Source organism: Galeopterus variegatus, unplaced genomic scaffold (assembly GCF_000696425.1).
Source record: "Galeopterus variegatus unplaced genomic scaffold, G_variegatus-3.0.2 Scaffold1366, whole genome shotgun sequence".
NCBI classification, from domain to species: domain Eukaryota; kingdom Metazoa; phylum Chordata; class Mammalia; order Dermoptera; family Cynocephalidae; genus Galeopterus; species Galeopterus variegatus.
Genome location: NW_007727477.1, coordinates 134957 through 151678, shown reverse-complemented (window position 1 = coordinate 151678; position 16722 = coordinate 134957). Strand labels below are relative to the sequence as shown.

At 36.8% G+C, this 16722-nt stretch overlaps 1 protein-coding gene across 2 annotated transcripts in view; it reads left to right on the top strand.

Moving 5' to 3' along the window:
• Positions 1-16722, top strand: part of PPP2R5E (protein phosphatase 2, regulatory subunit B', epsilon isoform) — a 147647-nt gene that overhangs the window by 110440 nt on the left and 20485 nt on the right. For both annotated transcript variants that reach the window (XM_008576549.1, XM_008576550.1), the window contains exon 5: positions 3541-3633. In XM_008576549.1, the coding sequence (XP_008574771.1) occupies positions 3541-3633 (93 nt within the window). The remainder of the gene's footprint in view (positions 1-3540; positions 3634-16722) is intronic.

The following is a 16722-nucleotide window of genomic DNA, read 5'->3' as shown; positions in this document are numbered from 1 at the left end:
TTTTTTTTTTTTTTTTTTTTCCTTTTTTTTTTTGTCTTTTTTCATGTCCGGCAACGGATCGCAACCCTCAGTGTCACGCCCGTACCGGACCGGGGACTGGCAACGGGATCGCAAACCTCGGCGCTGCGCCCGCACCTCACTCAGCCAGTGAGCGGGAACCGGTCTGTATGTGGGATCCGAACCCTCGGCGGGGACATGAAAAAAGACAAAAAAAAAAGGAAAAAAAAAAAAAGATGTGAATCTCTCCACTTTGTGGGAATTGAGTCAAAAGAGGGATGAAACCCACTTTGATGGAGTCATTTGTATAAGGCTTATATTCTATTTGTAAAACTAAGAATTGAAAGATTAGTATATTGAAAAAAGAACAAAGAAAGAGTCAGGTATTATTTTGATTTAGAAAAGCGACATGTAAAACTTGGTAACATCCAGATCATTGGGAAAGAAGTTTTTTGAATTCAGAGAGTTTTGAAGAGAACAATCTAGTTTTATAAAGAAGTAAAATGCTAATGTGAAATATGTAATTTAAGTGTTAAGTTAGAGTCTAAAGGCACAAGATTGCTGAAGGAAGCATTTAAATCAGTGGTATCTGCAGACCTCTAGAGAGACCCTAAGACCTGATTTTCAGTGGCCTACAAAGTCAAAGCTGCTTTTATAATAGTACTACATTATTTGCCCTTTTCACTGTGTTGACATTTGTATTATTCATTGTAAAAGCAATGGTGGTTAGGGCCGGCCCGGTGGTGCACTGCTACAGTGGGCCGCTTGGGAGCGTGGCGGCGCTCCTGCCGAGGGTTCGGATCCCATATACAGACCGGTTCCCGCTCACTGGCTGAGCAAGGTGCAGACGCGACACCGAGGGTTGCGATCCCGTTGCCGGTCCCGGTCCAGTACGGGGGCGACACTGAGGGTTGCGATCCGTTGCCGGTCACGAAAAAAGACAAAAAGGAAAAAAAAAAAAGCAATGGTGGTTAAAACTGCTGTTGCTTTAGCATGAGTCAAGGCAGTTGTGCCAAACTGGTCAAGTGGTCATTGTATTCTTCACTGCCATGCACTTACGATTAAAAAAAGGGATAAAGCCAATTTCACTTGAGAACATCCTTAAAGAAGCAGTACAACTTATTAATTTTATTAAATTTTGGCTCTTGAGCACACGTTTTAAAAAATATTCTATATGATGAAATGGGAAATATGCATAAATCACTTCTACTGCATACTAAAGTATAATGGTTAACTTGTGGAAAAGCACTTGCGTGATTGTTTTGAGCTTCCGGCTAAACTAGTTTTTTCATAAAGCATCATTTTTACTTGAAGGAATGACTAACAAGCTATGGTTATTCAGACATGGTATTTGGTGGATATTTTCTCTGAAAACAAACAAGGAAACCAATTGACAATATTTGTTACCACTGATAAAATTAGAGCATTCATTCCAACAAGATTTAGAATTAGAATTTTAGAAAACCTGTATCTGTCTTGCATCTGTCACCTTGAGCTTTACAGCTTCCGAAAGCTTAATGACTTTTTAGGGGGATAAAATTGGAGATATTGAAGAATGTGGTTTTTTTAGAAACTGTGTAATGAAATGTGTCAACATTTGAAAGATCTACGTAACTCAGTGAGCCAATATTTTCTAGTTGGCAAATGAATAATGTTAGGAAATCATGCATGGATAAAGATCCATTCAAAGTGCAAGACAGATGATTGGATTTTAGTGTAACAAAATATGAAAGTTCATTGAAATTGTTTTAGATTCTATGTTGTAAATAATTTTTAAGAAGTGACAATTTGTTGCATTTTGGTGTAGTATCAAAGAAGAATATCCACCATTATGTGAAAAGACTATTAAAATACTCTTTTTTTTTTTAACTAGTAGATCTGTGTGATTTTCTTTATATGCCTCAATACAGAATCAATGTAGAATCAGATAAGAATCTGTCTTCTATTAAGCCAGACATTAAAGAGATTTATAAAAATATAAAGCAATGCCTCTATATTTTTTCTTAAACAATTATGTTAACATGTAAATGCATTTTATTGTTTTGAAATGAAATAATAAATACAGATCTTAAATTGTCTGTTTTTATTTCTTTTCTTTTCTTTTCTTTTTAAAAAGATGACCGGTAAGGGGATCTTAACCCTTGACTTGGTGTTGTCAGCACCACGCTCACCCAGTGAGCGAACCGGCCATCCCTATATGGGACCCGAACCCGGGGCCTTGGTGTTATCAGCACCACACTCTCCCGAGTGAGCCACGGGCCGGCCCGTCTGTTTTTATTTCTAATTTAATATATATCTCCCATAAACAAAAGCTTTTGGGGATCCCTGTTAATTTTGCAGTGCAAAGGAATGAGACTAAAAAATTTGCGAATGCTGTTTTAGGCCATAGTGACAATGATGATATGTGTTAATTGCTGTGCAGAGGGCTTTATGTGTACTATCATATTTAACTTTAGGGATTATCATCCCATTATAAAGTTGAAGAAACAGAGTTTCGGAGAAATTCATTCGCTCAGAGTTACACAGTTAGTAAGGGATAGAGCTAGGCTTCCAACCCAGTGTCTGTCTCTTAAAAGTTATGGTTTTGATATATTGTTGTATGCTACACCAGGATCTAATATAACCTTTAATATAGATTTATTTTGCAAACAGAATAAACAATGACCTCCCCATTGTTTATCAGAACAGTTATTTGAGGTTGACTCTTTGCAAATGAGAATATTCGTACTCTTCATAGGAGAAAACATTGTGCCATACCACCATATATTGCTTGGAGGAGTGTAAATTGCCAGAAACTTTCTGAAAGGAAATATGGCAATGAGTATTGAAAATCCTGAATGTTTGGGTATCTTTCGATCTAGCAATTTCACATTTAGAAATATTTCCTCATGAAATAATTGGACAAGTGCACACTGTATGTTATATGATGTACATTGTGGCATAATTTGATAGAGAAGTAATTCAGAAACTACTTAAATGTCTAAGCATAGGAGATTGGTTAAATTATGAATAAGGGAATTATTTGTTATAAATTATGTATAATGGACTACTTACAGCTAATAAGAATGATAGTTTAGATATTGTTGACGTAAATTATTCACCACATGTTTAAACGATAACAGTAGTTTGCAAAACTATGTAAAAATGTATTTATAATTCATTAGTATGTTGTATAGGAGGCATATGAGGGCACTTCAAAAAGTTCATGGAAAGATTTATATTATCTTTCAATTTCATTTTTCCATGAACTTTTTGAAGTACCCTCATATGTCTTAAAATGTTAACAGTGGTTGTCTCTGAATGGTGAGATTCTGGGGGATTTTTATTTACTTTCTTCTGATGTATTTTTTAATTTTTAATTTTAAATGTTAAAAAACATAACAGCAAAAGTGAGCCACAAGAACGGTTAACATGGTTCATCTATTGACATGAAGACCCAGTTTTCTAAGTCTTGTCAGTTTTAGTGTTATGGGTTTTTCATAGTTTTTAATACTGTTCTCAGTGAATCATAATTTGAAATTAACTATAGTCTGTTTTTTGCAGCTTGTATATGAATTTTTCATACGATTTTTGGAAAGCCAAGAATTCCAACCCAGCATTGCCAAAAAGTACATAGATCAGAAATTTGTATTACAGGTAAGCAAATTCTTGTGGTTGTTTATATTTGTTATTCAGTTGACTCTATCTCATTTTTCATGTTTGTTTGAAAAATCTTGCAGTGACAGTTATATCACCTCATAAACAAATATGCCTACATAAGTTAGTTTCTATCACTGTTTTCTATCACTGCCTGTTAAAAGTAATATTTACCTCTGTAATTTTTTTGTGGTGGACATTAATTACATTTTAACAACCAGGAACGCTAATGCCTAAATCCCTACAGTTTTCTTTCTTAAAGTTTAATTATAAAAAAATCTCATTTATATAACCCTGGTTTGTATAAATCTTTATGAAACTTAAAAGCATATTTGCATAAGGATTCTTAAAGAACTGTTGCATAGATCTCTTAAAACTGAGTGGGCAAGTCAGACTGCAGAGCATAAGTAACCTTTAATAAATAATCAAAGTCAGGGCACTGGTGAGCTTTCACTGCTAGGAAATAGCCCAGCTTACCACTTTAAAATTTCCCTAAAGGGATTAACCCCCACCTATCAGTTTGAAACTTCTCTGGGAATGTATTTTTCCTGACTTCTCATTTTACATTTTATAACCACAGACCACATCTTTTTTACCTGGGACTTGGGTAAATTCACTTCCTATGGCAGTGAATTTTTAGGTAATGCCTCCTTGCTCCTGTTGTTGTTTTCATCTATAAAAATGGGTATTTGAGCCACACTGGTATATGGACTGTTGTAGCTCATTTCTGAGTGACAATATTGGGCACCTGATGTAAGAAAAGAATAAATATGTATCTCCTAGTGAGCCAAAAAGCTGAATTTCAAATTTAAAACATTAATTTGGTAGGAAATTGATCTTGCCTTATCAGGATAAAGGCTGATAACCTTCATGATGACCTAATTTTCCTCCCTAGCTAAATTAATGTATTTAGAATTTGAGATATATCGGTTGACCCATAGCCAATATTTTGACTGTTTTTGACACTCAAAACACAGCAGTTTCATAGGGGTCAGTCTGACAGAATGCCAGGGGCAGACTTGCTCCAGACAGGTGAGGGCCATGGAGATTCCTCTACACCTTGTGTAATGAGGCTGAGTGGAATTAAACCCACAGTTCAATTGGCAACTCAGAGCTGGAAAGGAGTTTTGGTGACTTACCTGTAGGGCTCACCCCTACACTCCATGACCCCAGATACATGGGATAGATCACTGAGCTATACTGCACACTCAGGTACTTTGGTATCACCTGGCTCACACCTTAACATGGGAGGATTTGGAAAAGTGAGGTTTGAGATAGAGACAGACAGGTAGGAAATAGGTGGATGCATGGATCACCAGGTAAATAGGTAGACTGATACAGATCCTTATACCAAGGAAGCAAAATAAATTTCTGAAAAATGAAAGTAGTATATAATAGATCTGTATTTTACATTGGAAAGCCCTTGCATTTATATAGCGCTGTACAGTTTCAGGGTATCTTTACATGCATTATTTGATTTGATTTGTACAATAATCTTGTAGAATAGACTTGGCTAAGTTTTTGTGCCCATTTTATAGATGAATAAACTGAGGTCTAGAAAGACTATCAGTTTGCCTAACCATATTTCCTATTCTGGTTTTCTGTCTATTAATTAGTCCATGATGCCTCCTTGTAGTCTCCCTCACTATAACTTAGAATGACTTCAAGGGAGGAGTGGCCATTGTGTTTCAACCCTGATGGAATAATAGGGATCTCATATTTTTGATGAATTGACATGCCTGAGAGGATCAGATAGTGATTCTGTAGTAGAGCCTGTGTTTAGTTGACGTGGAAGCAGTTAAGTCCTGCAATCTCACTAGCGCTTTTTACGCAGACCCAGCCCTGTGTGCTCTCCATAGTAGAGAGGTACTGAAGATAAAACTCATAAGACTAAAATATCAGAGAATCCCGGACTTGGAAAGGACGTTTCCAAGGTTGTGTATTCTAGTTCTTTACTCAGTGAGTCAGTATCCTTTGAGACCCCTATTTCAGTGAAGAAAAGCTATGTACATAGGCATCCTGTTCCATTTTTGTTAGAAAGCTTTTTTTTTAAATGTTGAACCTTCCTGTATATTGTACCCTTTGGCCTTATTCTCCCTAGAGTAGTCTCTTAGTATACCACTAGCCCAGATGTAGCCTTTCAGGTCTCAGAACATGTTTGGTACCTGGGTATCAACAATAGGAGGTAAGCTGGCTCTTATTAAAGGGGGCTTTGGATACTCCCTTTCATTCAGTTATTGCCAGAGTTCCCCTCCCCACCCAAGAGAAACAGAAATCCAGATTTTTATGTGAAATTTTCTGATATTACTAAAATCCTATTCAAAATGAACTAAGCCCATTTGCCTTCTGGATCTAGCCTACCAGCTGTCAGTATGCGTTCTCTGCTGGAGACTAAATCCTTTGTTCTGGCAACCTTTTTTTCATTTGTCAATTTTTGAAGCCTTCAGCATCTTCTGGATATGCCCATTTGTCTTCAGGTATGACACCTATATCTGAATGCACTGCCCTGAGCCTGGTCAGTACAGTGTAGCTTAGAGTCGGATTTTCCATTCCCATGCCTGGACTCTCAGTTTCTTAAAGGGAAAGTCTCATTGGAATTTCTTGCTGTTGCATGCCATTGCCAACTGTGTTAAGCTTGTGCTCATAACTGACTTCTAATTGAGCTTTACACATGTTGCTGTAAAGCCATGTTTTTCTTTATTCTTGTTTGTTATGCAGTTTGCTTTTTTATCTAAGTGCAGAACTTAACATATATTCCTGTGGAATGTCATTTCCCCCCGGTTTTTGGAGGTCTTTCTGGATCTTTATTCTGTCTTTTACCTTATTCACTGTATCTTCCATTTTTATGAAATCTGTAACCTTCTTAAATATGCTAACTGTTGGACTCGTTTAAGTCATTGATTAAAATTGTTAAGCTAGCCTAATTGTTAAGGGCTACATACCGATAGAGGCCTAGCACATGCCTTTAGAAATTCTTTTATTTTAACTCACATTCTTTAATCAGTAATCGTTGAATCCTATCCTTGAACCAGTTAGAAATTTGCTCTAGCATGTTATCTTTCCTGCATTTCTTAAATTTTGTTCATAAGGAGAGCATAGAGACTTTGTGAGATGCTGTTGTAAAATTTAGGACTCTGGTTTTTTGTTTTTGTTTTTGTTTTTGTTTTAGGACTTCATATTTACCACATTCCCTTCATCTACAGGCTTGTAACTTTATCATAAAGAAGGATGCCATTCAGGTACTATGCGACGTTCTGGGAGCTACTGCTATTTACCGATGATTATTAGTGATGTTCTGGGAGCTACTGCTATTTACTGATGATCCTGCCCTAAGTGCTTGCAAACTATGGGATTGTTTGTTTGTTGTAAGGTTTTGCCAGAGACAAGAAATAAAGTATAAATAGTGAAGTCCATCTGTATACTCTACATTTTCACCCCTTCCTCATTTTTCCAGCCTTTGCCTTCTTTACCTCTGTCTGCTAGATCTGTTGATGAACTCAACCTTCAGACCAGGTCATGAAAGGGGCAGGCAGGGTATTGTCAGAATCAAGACCACCACTGAGTGGTACTTGAATGAAATCATGTGACTAACCAGTGCATTAACTACCATGCTGGGGATAAGCTTTGGATGCCTTTTAGCTTCCATTTTCCAGAATTCCCTGTTCATTCAAGTTGGTAACGTATAGTCACTTTCCCTACCCTTGAGTCTGCTGATGACTTATGTGGGATCCCAACACCTTCTGAGAGGGGCCTCAATTCCTTACCTGGTTCTTCTGAACTCCCTTCCTGGGTGGTGTGGTCCTGACTTAGGTCCTGCTGGGAATGGGTGGGCCTTTGGAGCTTGAGAAATTATTGCTGGTATTTCACCCCATTTCCCCCCATTTCAGACACACACACACACACACAGATATACACACACATACCCATTCCTTAATTGTCCTTGAGCTGGCAGGTTCTTCCCACTTCTGCACTCACCCTCACTTGTCCCCTACTTATTTCTCAATGCCACAGGCTCCCTGGTCCCAGTGTGTTGTATACCTAAGCCTGGTTCTCTTATGTCATGAGAACCCTCATAATTTACCTTTTGGCACATCAGGATAACATTTACCTTGTTCCTTTTTTTGTCCAGTTTTCTTATTTTCTGTGGATCTCAAAAGACTTTTGGTGATGTCAACTTAAAACTTTTTTATCCAGTTAGATGTGATTTATTCTAGCCATGAGACTTAAACTTATTTTCTATAGCAACTAAATATATTCTTCATAGTCTTTTCTGAGTCTCATTCCTCTGTAAGTAAAAACAAAAACAAAATAAAAATTGTGCTGTTTTATCCTGATAGTGGAAAGTTAGGAAGCTCTGGGTTTAAATGCTGACTCTCCTCTGGATTGTAAGTATATTTTAGGAGCTGAGAATGTGAGCTGTGCAGTCAGAAAAAACTGTATTCAAACCCTGGCTTTTCTGCCTACTTGCGATTTGACTTTCAGCAGGTTTGTACACTTGCTGCCCAAGCCTGAGTTTCCTCCTCTATGACATGAGGATAACAGGATAAATGAGATACTGTTAAGTAAGGTAGGAGACACTCCAAATTTGACAGCTATTAAATCTACTTAGTTCAGTTGGTGGTATGGATACAAAAAACAGGATCCCTACCTTCAGTTTTAAATAGGTACTGAAAATCTTAGGTAGATTATTGACTACTCTGAGCCTCAGTGTCTTTTTCTGTAAAATTGTGATAAGAGTCATCTCTGTTACAGCAAGTCACAACAGGTAGGCTTGTTATGAGATGAAATGAGATGACTTGTAAAATGTCTGCTGGTATCATGCATGGATTATTGACTACTCTGAGCCTCAGTGTCTTTTTCTGTAAAATTGTGATAAGAGTCATCTCTCTTACAGCAAGTCACAACAGGTAGGCTTGTTATGAGATGAAATGAGATGACTTGTAAAATGTCTGCTGGTATCATGCATGGGGGTTATAGTTGTTCATTAAATATTAATTCCTCTTTTCATATGCTCCTTATATTATCTGCCCACATTGGCAGGATATCTTACTTTTCTTGATTTTAATATTAATTTTAAAACCTCTACCTTTTGCAATAAAATTTAAAAGTCTATATGAAACTCATAATGAAATTTTGCAAAGAAAGCTTGAATAAATGCAGAAATTTAACCTATTCCTAGATGGGAACACTTGCCATCATAATTATATTCATATAATCTCCAAATTAATTTATACATTTAGTATTTAGTGCAGTTCTAATTAAAATTCCAGTAGTTTTTTATTTGAGATTTTCAGAGTTCATGAAATAAATTTTTGCAAAAGATGACTAATGATATGGTACTTTACCTATTAGATAATAAAGCATACTATAAAGGTACATTAATTAAAACAGGAGAATGGAACATGATTGATTCTTGGATGGAGAAGATTTTTCCGAGAATGCCATAAAACCTATAAGAAGATATGCCAATACATGCATACATAAAATTGGTATAATCGTTCTGAAGAGAAAATCTGATAGTATTCTGTCAACTCAGATTTTGACCCAGCAATTCCATGAGAAATAATCAGATATGTGCACAAAGATATATGTACAAGGTTATTAAATGCATCATTGTTAATAATTACTAGAAAATTGGAAACAGCTTAAAATTTCCTCAGTAAGAGTTGGTTGAATAAACTCCGTACATTCATATAGTGGAATGTTCATCAGTTAGTACAAAGAATGTGATAGAGCTACACATGATCTATTTTTAAGTGAAATATGCATGTTATGGAACAGTATAATTTTTGAGCCTGCATCTGTTATTTTAGGGAAAAGGAATGTTAGTATTTTTATCTTGGTCCATTTATGCTGCCATAACAGAAGACCCGCTACTGGGAAATTTATAAAGAACAGAAATTGATTTGTCACAGTTCTAGAGGTTGGAAGGTCCAAGATCAAGGGGCTGGCATCTGGTGAGGGCCTTTTTATGCATCTTCTTATGGTGGAAGGTGGAAGGGCAAGAGGGAGCAAACTTATTCCTTTTTGCAGTGGCATCAATCCATTCATGAGAGTAGCACCCTCATAAGCTAAACACCTCCCCAAAGGTCCTGCCTCCCAACACTGTTGCATTGGGAATTAGGTTTCTAACACTTGAATTTGGGGGGACACATTCAGACCATAGCAATATGCATTAACAATTTTGGAAGGTGATACACCAAATTGGTGTTAATTGTCTGGAAGTGTGTGATTATGTGTGATGATTTTCACTTTCTATTTTTTACGTATCTGTTTTTTGCATTAAAAAATAATGAGATATACATTATAATCAACAAGAAAAATAAAAAGATTTCAATTACAAGTACGTTCTCATTGTTGTATCTTGCATTTTTCATAAACCTCAGCTGATTTAGTGTGTTAGCCTTCCTAAGACTATTTTGTAGGACTACACCATTTTTTTTATGCCAAATATTCATTGTGTTTTCTTCCTTAGCATTTGTGTATGCCCTTTTAAAAATCTGAAGTTCAAAAGAAAGCTTCCTGTGTTGCCTAAAAAGCCTTTTTCAATATCTCGAGTTTTTCTTCCCCATCAGGAAACAGTATAGTTTGGTGATTATGTGTATAGACTGGTTTGAATTCAGGCTCTGCCATTTTTTAGTGTGTGACTTTGGGCAAGTTACCTAACCACTCTGTGCCTCAGTTTCCTCGTCTGGAAAGTAGATGCAAAATATGTATAGTATAATAGTAATTATATCATAAGATTATAGAGATTTATTGACTGAATACCTATACAAGCAGTTAGAACAATTCCTGACACTTAGTAACCAGTCAATAAGTGTTATGAATAATGTTATGAATAAATAATGCTATGAATAGATGTTATGTCACTAATATTTTTATTAGGGTCAGTTCTTGTCTTGTGAACCTTCTTTAGCCATACTTTCTTTAATAGCTTCAGTCCATAAAGTCAAATAAGTTAGTCTATCATGTCTTACCTAGCATGTGAGGAATTATTTGAAAGCCAACTCTTATTCTAAAAGTAATTGGTACCCTTTGAACTCTACGTTATATGGTTCTTCTTAGGCTGTTGGGATCTCTTAGATGTTACATATGGTGTCCTGGGTCCCTGGATTCTTATCAATTCCACTTTACCAACTGATTTCTTCCAATCAGTGTGGGAAGTGAATGTTTATTAGTGCCAGGAACATATAAGTTATAATATGAGAAAACCAGGGATAGCACATTGAAATCTTTACAGAGGGCAGACAAGTGTACATAATAAAATAGTCTGGGTGTGACCAAAGGAAGTGATGGAAACTGTGGTGACTTAGAGGGCTTGGTTCTTGCTGCCAGTCCACTCCTGTTAATGTTGGCCTCTAGGTAAGTGAGCCAAGTGTTGCTAGATCTTTTGGTTTTTCAAGAGAAACTAGAAATCTGGATTTTTGTATGGGCAGACAACAGTCTGTTTTGTTGTTTTTTATTCAAGGGTTTTGAATGTTTTTGTTTGAAGGGTTTTATTGCTTTTTATTCAAGAATGGTATGACTTGAATTTCATCTTGATTTTTATTTTTATTTATTCTTATTTCTTAATTTTTAATTTTTAAAATTTATTTTCACTGACATTGTAATTGTACATACTTATAGGGTGCAATCTGATGTTTTGATACATACATATGTTGTATAATAATTGGGTCAGGCTAGTTAATGTAACCATCACCTCATGCATTTATTATTTTTTTGTAGAAAGCATTCAAAAGCCTCTCCTCTAGCTTTTATGTAATTTATAAAACTTAACTGTTAACCATAGTCACCCTACTGGGCAATAGAATACCAGAGTGATTTTTATTAAATCTAGATTTATATAACCTTTAGCATTTTTAATGTACCTATCTAGGTCTTTACACAAGAAAGCTGTCAGAGATTTATCGAAGATAGTCAATGCATTGCATAGTGAACTTGTGTCTATGGTAATGTTCTTGATTTTAGACTTAGGTAACTCGGTATACTGCCTTCTATAGCTATAAGTATGTAGACTTGCCTAGGCTTATGGAGCAATTTTGTCTATTCTCAATTAAGATAATTTTCATCTGTGTTAGGATTGCTGGGAAAATGGTTTCTTTATGATACCCCCAACCCTTATTTAGACTCAAATGAATTGCCAAACCTTGAATTATTTCATTGGGTGGATTATTGTGGCAAGAGTTTAGCAGCATATTTCTAAAGACTGCTTTCAACCACTCTGCAAATCTGAAAAGCAGTCAGTGGTTGCTAAGAGACATACTGTTCAAGTATCCCCGTAAACATAAGTACTGCTGAAGATTGCTATTTAGTAATTTGTACTTCACATTTGCAGTTATATTTAGCTGAAAGGTGCGTAATTATCACGCAGATTATGCAAATCATGTGAATCATTCAGCCTGTCCTTAAAAGTGACCTTTTCTTATTGCATTTTAAAGAACTAGACAAATTGGACATGACACAAACCAACCTGTTAAGAAATTTTAAGTTCCAAACTGAGATAAATCACATTTGCAGTTATATTTAGCTGAAAGGTGCGTAATTATCACGCAGATTATGCAAATCATGCGAATCATTCAGCCTGTCCTTAAAAGTGACCTTTTCTTATTGCATTTTAAAGAACTAGACAAATTGGACATGACACAACCAACCTGTTAAGAAATTTTAAGTTCCAAACTGAGATAAATTCCATGAGGCCTTGAATCTTGGCTCCAATTACGAAGAACTATTTTTTGAGCAAGTTCCTTGAATGTCAAAATGTTTACATTTACCTCTCAGAACCTATAGCAAATAAAACTTTAGGGAATTTATTTCTACCTGGAATTCTATCAGATAGCCATTACCAATTAACAATAAATCATCTCTTCCCATCATGTCCAACATGTAATTCAAAACCTTAAAAAAGGGGCTTTACTGCACTGACTCCCGGACCCAGAGCCAGCTTCATGGGCATGGTTTTTGTGCGGTGGCATCAGGCCCTCTGCTTAGAAGCCCCGTGCTCGGTTTAGGGCTCTGCTTTTGCTGTGTTGAAATTCTTAATACTTTTTGAACAAGGAGCACTCCATGTTCATTTTGCACTGGGCTCCTCAAATTACGCAGGTAGTCCATGCCTGCATCCCACAAATGCATCATTTTTTTTTTTTTGTCCTTTTTGTGACCGGCCGTACCACGCTCAGCCAGTGAGCGCATCGCACCGGTCATCCCTATATAGGATCCGAACCCCCGGCGGGAGCGCTCCCAGCGCCGTACTCTCCCGAGTGCACCATGGGCTCGGCCCAAAATGCATCATTATTTAGCACAACAGTTTTCTTTCTTGAAATGCTGACCAAATTCGTTGTCTTAACATTTTAAGTCACTAGGTTTTCTTGATTCAGATAGAATGCTTAAGGAGAAAAAAACTGTACTTCTCCAGTTTGTGGAAAGATTGCCTAAAATTAGGAAAATGAAAGCATGTGACTTGGCAGAGTTGTTCATATTTGTATGACTTACACCTCTGAAATTTCTATACTGAATTTCCATAGGGGTCTTGAAGTCAGTATTGCTAGAAACGTATGACTGCAACCTTGGGATCTCTTGTCCCCACTGTGCTTTCTCAGTGGTTATCCTTAGGTCACCTCATTCCATATAGTGGTCCCCTTGATTCATTCTGATTAATAGGACTCAAGCTGCTGTTGGCTCTTGTTTCTTAGTTCTGGGCTGTTTTCTACATGTGCATTATTTGGTCAAGGTGAAGATTATTAGGAAGATATTAGGAAATTTTCAAGTAGTAGAATAGCTAATGTTGCAAACAAAACCAGAAATGTGGAGATCAGATTTTAGTGCTCTTTGACAATTTGTATGAAAACATTTAGAATACCAGTTTCATTGATTATCTACCTGAAAATTTCTGATGTTTTCTAAAATCTTACATTACATGGAGTAGGGTATGGCAGTTAGCTCTTTATTGTAGTAGAGGGCAACAGGGTCTTTTGCTCTTAATGACTTTTTAAAATAGTTTTAATTAACAAAGAAATATCTATTTTAAAAATTTAATCATATTTATATGGTTTAAAATGAAAAATAGAAATTCCCTGCCTTATCCTTCCCCGAACCAGAGTCCCATTCCCTGGAGGTAACCACATTCAAGTCTTCTAGCTGTTTCTATGTATTTATGTCCATATTTCTAAGTAGCATGATTATACTGCTATTTCTTGATTTTTCATTCTAGGTTTTATCTATCTATTGACTTCCTACTATAAGCCATTATATATCTCCCTCCTCCCCACCCAATGTAGTTATATCAGAAAATTAAATTATAGTGTTTACATTAATATGACTATACATATTGTTCATATTTGAGGCACATAATTACATTTCTTTTCTTGTGGAGCTTTAAAAAAAAAAAACAATAAAAAAGCCTGGAATTAATAGCTGTCTTATTTTTCACTTGCTTGCTTTCCTGGGTCTCAGTCACTAGTTCATTCCTTAATTCTATGAAAGCACCAGACAACTCTTCTCAGTATGGACCACACATCAGTTAATCAGTTCAATTCCTTTTTTTTTTTTTTTTCCCTCCTGGAGCCCTAATCCTCTTGCTCTAATTGGCACTGGTTGCTTCCTCTAGGCTGTATTCACAGACATCATCTTGTGACTTCCCTTTGCCAATCTTGTGGACCATATCTTTGTTGCCTAACTTCCTCTCTTTCATTTTGGTGGAACATATCCTCTACATACTTCCTAAGAAAGCATGAATGGGATATAAAATTTCTGAGATTGCTTGTCTGAAAACATCTGTATTTTACCCTCATACTTTTTTTTTTTTTTGGTCTTTTTTTCCGTGTCCGGCAACGGATCGCAACCCTCGGTGTTGCTCCCGCGCCTCGCTCAGCCAGTGAGCGGGAACCGGTCTGTATGTGGGATCCGAACCCTCGGGCGGGAGTGCCGCCGCGCTTCCCAAGCGGCGCACTATCCAGTGCGCCACCGGGCCGGCCCTACCCTCATACTTGATTGATGTTTTGGCTAAGTGTAATTTATAGGTTGGAACCCTTATTCTCTCAGATGTCTTAAAGAATTGCTCCATTGTTTTCTAGATTCCAGTGTTGGTATTGAGAAGCCCTGTGCTAGTTGAATGCCTTATCCTTTATTGTGACCTGTTTTCTCTGTAAGCTTCTGAGATCTTCTCTTTGTTCCCAAGTTCAGAAACTTCAAGGTGACGTGCCTTGGTGTCGGTCTTTGTTCATTTGTTGTGCAGAACACCTAATGGGCCAAATGTATATTGAAATTCATACCTTTTAGGGCCAGCCCGTGGCTCACTTGGGAGAGTGTGGTGCTGATAACACCAAGGCCACGGGTTCGGATCCCTATATAGGGATGGCCAGTTAGCTCACTTGGACGAGCGTGGTGCTGACAACACCAAGTCAAGGGTTAAGATCCCCTTACCGGTCATCTTTTTTTTTTTTTTAAAAAAGAAATTCAAACTACACCAAGTCAAGGGTTAAGATCCCCTTACCGGTCATCTTTTTTTTTTTTAAAAAAAAGAAATTCAAACTTTTTTTTTTCCTGGAAAATTGCATCAAATTTTTCCTCAGATAATTTTCTTCTCTCCATTTTCTGTTTTTCTGTATCTGTGTCTCTCTAGATTGCCTATTATTCATGGATTGGACCTTCTGGATTGATAATCTAGTTTTCTTCTTTCTTCCATATACTATCTCTGTTTTGTGGTTATACTTTCAGGGCTAGATTTGCTCATTCTAATATTCTGGTTCTTCTGCTCAAATTTTAATTTCTGTTATATTTTGAATTTCCAAAAGCTCTTTTCTATTTTCTAAATACTCACCTGTAGTAGCATTCTGTTTTTGTTTCAGGAACCCAGTATATTTGTTTATCTTTTCTTTTTGCATTTTTTTCCTATTCCTTTCATTGTGCTGGTTTCTTCTGAGTTCCTTATGATTGGTTGTTTTGGTCTGTCTCTTTTACGTTAGAATGTCTGGTGCTCCTTGACTTCGTAGTCATAGTTATATGTTTGTCTACCAAAAAACTTAGAACCTCTGTGTTTGTGTGCATGTGCATGTGTGTTTATATGAGGATACTTCAAAAAGTTCATAGAAAAATTGAATTAAAAAAATATGAATCTTTCCATGAACTTTTTGAAGATCCCTTATATTTGCATGTGTGGCATTTGGCAACTGGTGACTTTCAATAGGATAATTGGGCAGGAACCTTGCCATTTCATTGAGAAACCCTCAGATATAGGTCTTTTCTCTTGAGACTTTCACTGTTCCCAAAAAGGGACTTTCTGATCTCTTGCCCCATCCGGAATTGGGAACACAGTTAGGGAAGAGGGCTGGCCAAGATCTCACTCTTCAGTATGCAGTGTTTCAATCCTGTCATTTTCCATAAGTGCTATATATGATGTCTCCAAGACTAGATACTTCTCATTCATTCTCCCCAGACTTAGATTGTGAATCTTTAGTACACTGAATGGGACAGGAATCTGAGGGATCTTGTTACTCCTTCTACAGGCTTTCAACTCATCCTCCTTTTTTAAGATTCTTTTCACACTCTTGCCATCAAATATATCTGGTGCCTTCAATTCTTCAGACTTTTAAGGGTTCTCTGATATGAATTGGCCAGCTTCTTGTTGGCTTTCCTCCCTGCTTGCAGAATGGAAAAACACTTACCAGAATGTAGAGAGAGGAAACCTAAGCTAGTTACCTCTTGCCATCCACTTTCCATCTTTGAAGAGTCTACAAATATGTCTACTCTGCTCTCTAATCCTCTCTGCTCTGTGGGTTTCTTCTGTTTTTATTCCTTCACTATCATTTCAGGGAGGTTTAAAGAGGAGAGAGATTCAGTCCCCATGTCTAACTGGAAGACCCTTACTGCCTTTTTCATTCTGCCCTTCTCATTTACCTGTAGATTTATTATGAAGTTCAAAGAAGGGTTCTTTGGCTATATCACTCTGCAGTTCATCCCTGTTTGTTAGCTTCAGAAGGGCTCATTTTTGTAAACTTGGGTCAGCATGTTGAGAGAGCTGTCTTTGGTCTGTAGTCACCTTAGAAACTACCCAGCTTCTTTTCTTTGACAACAAGCTGCCTCTTATATGGTGGA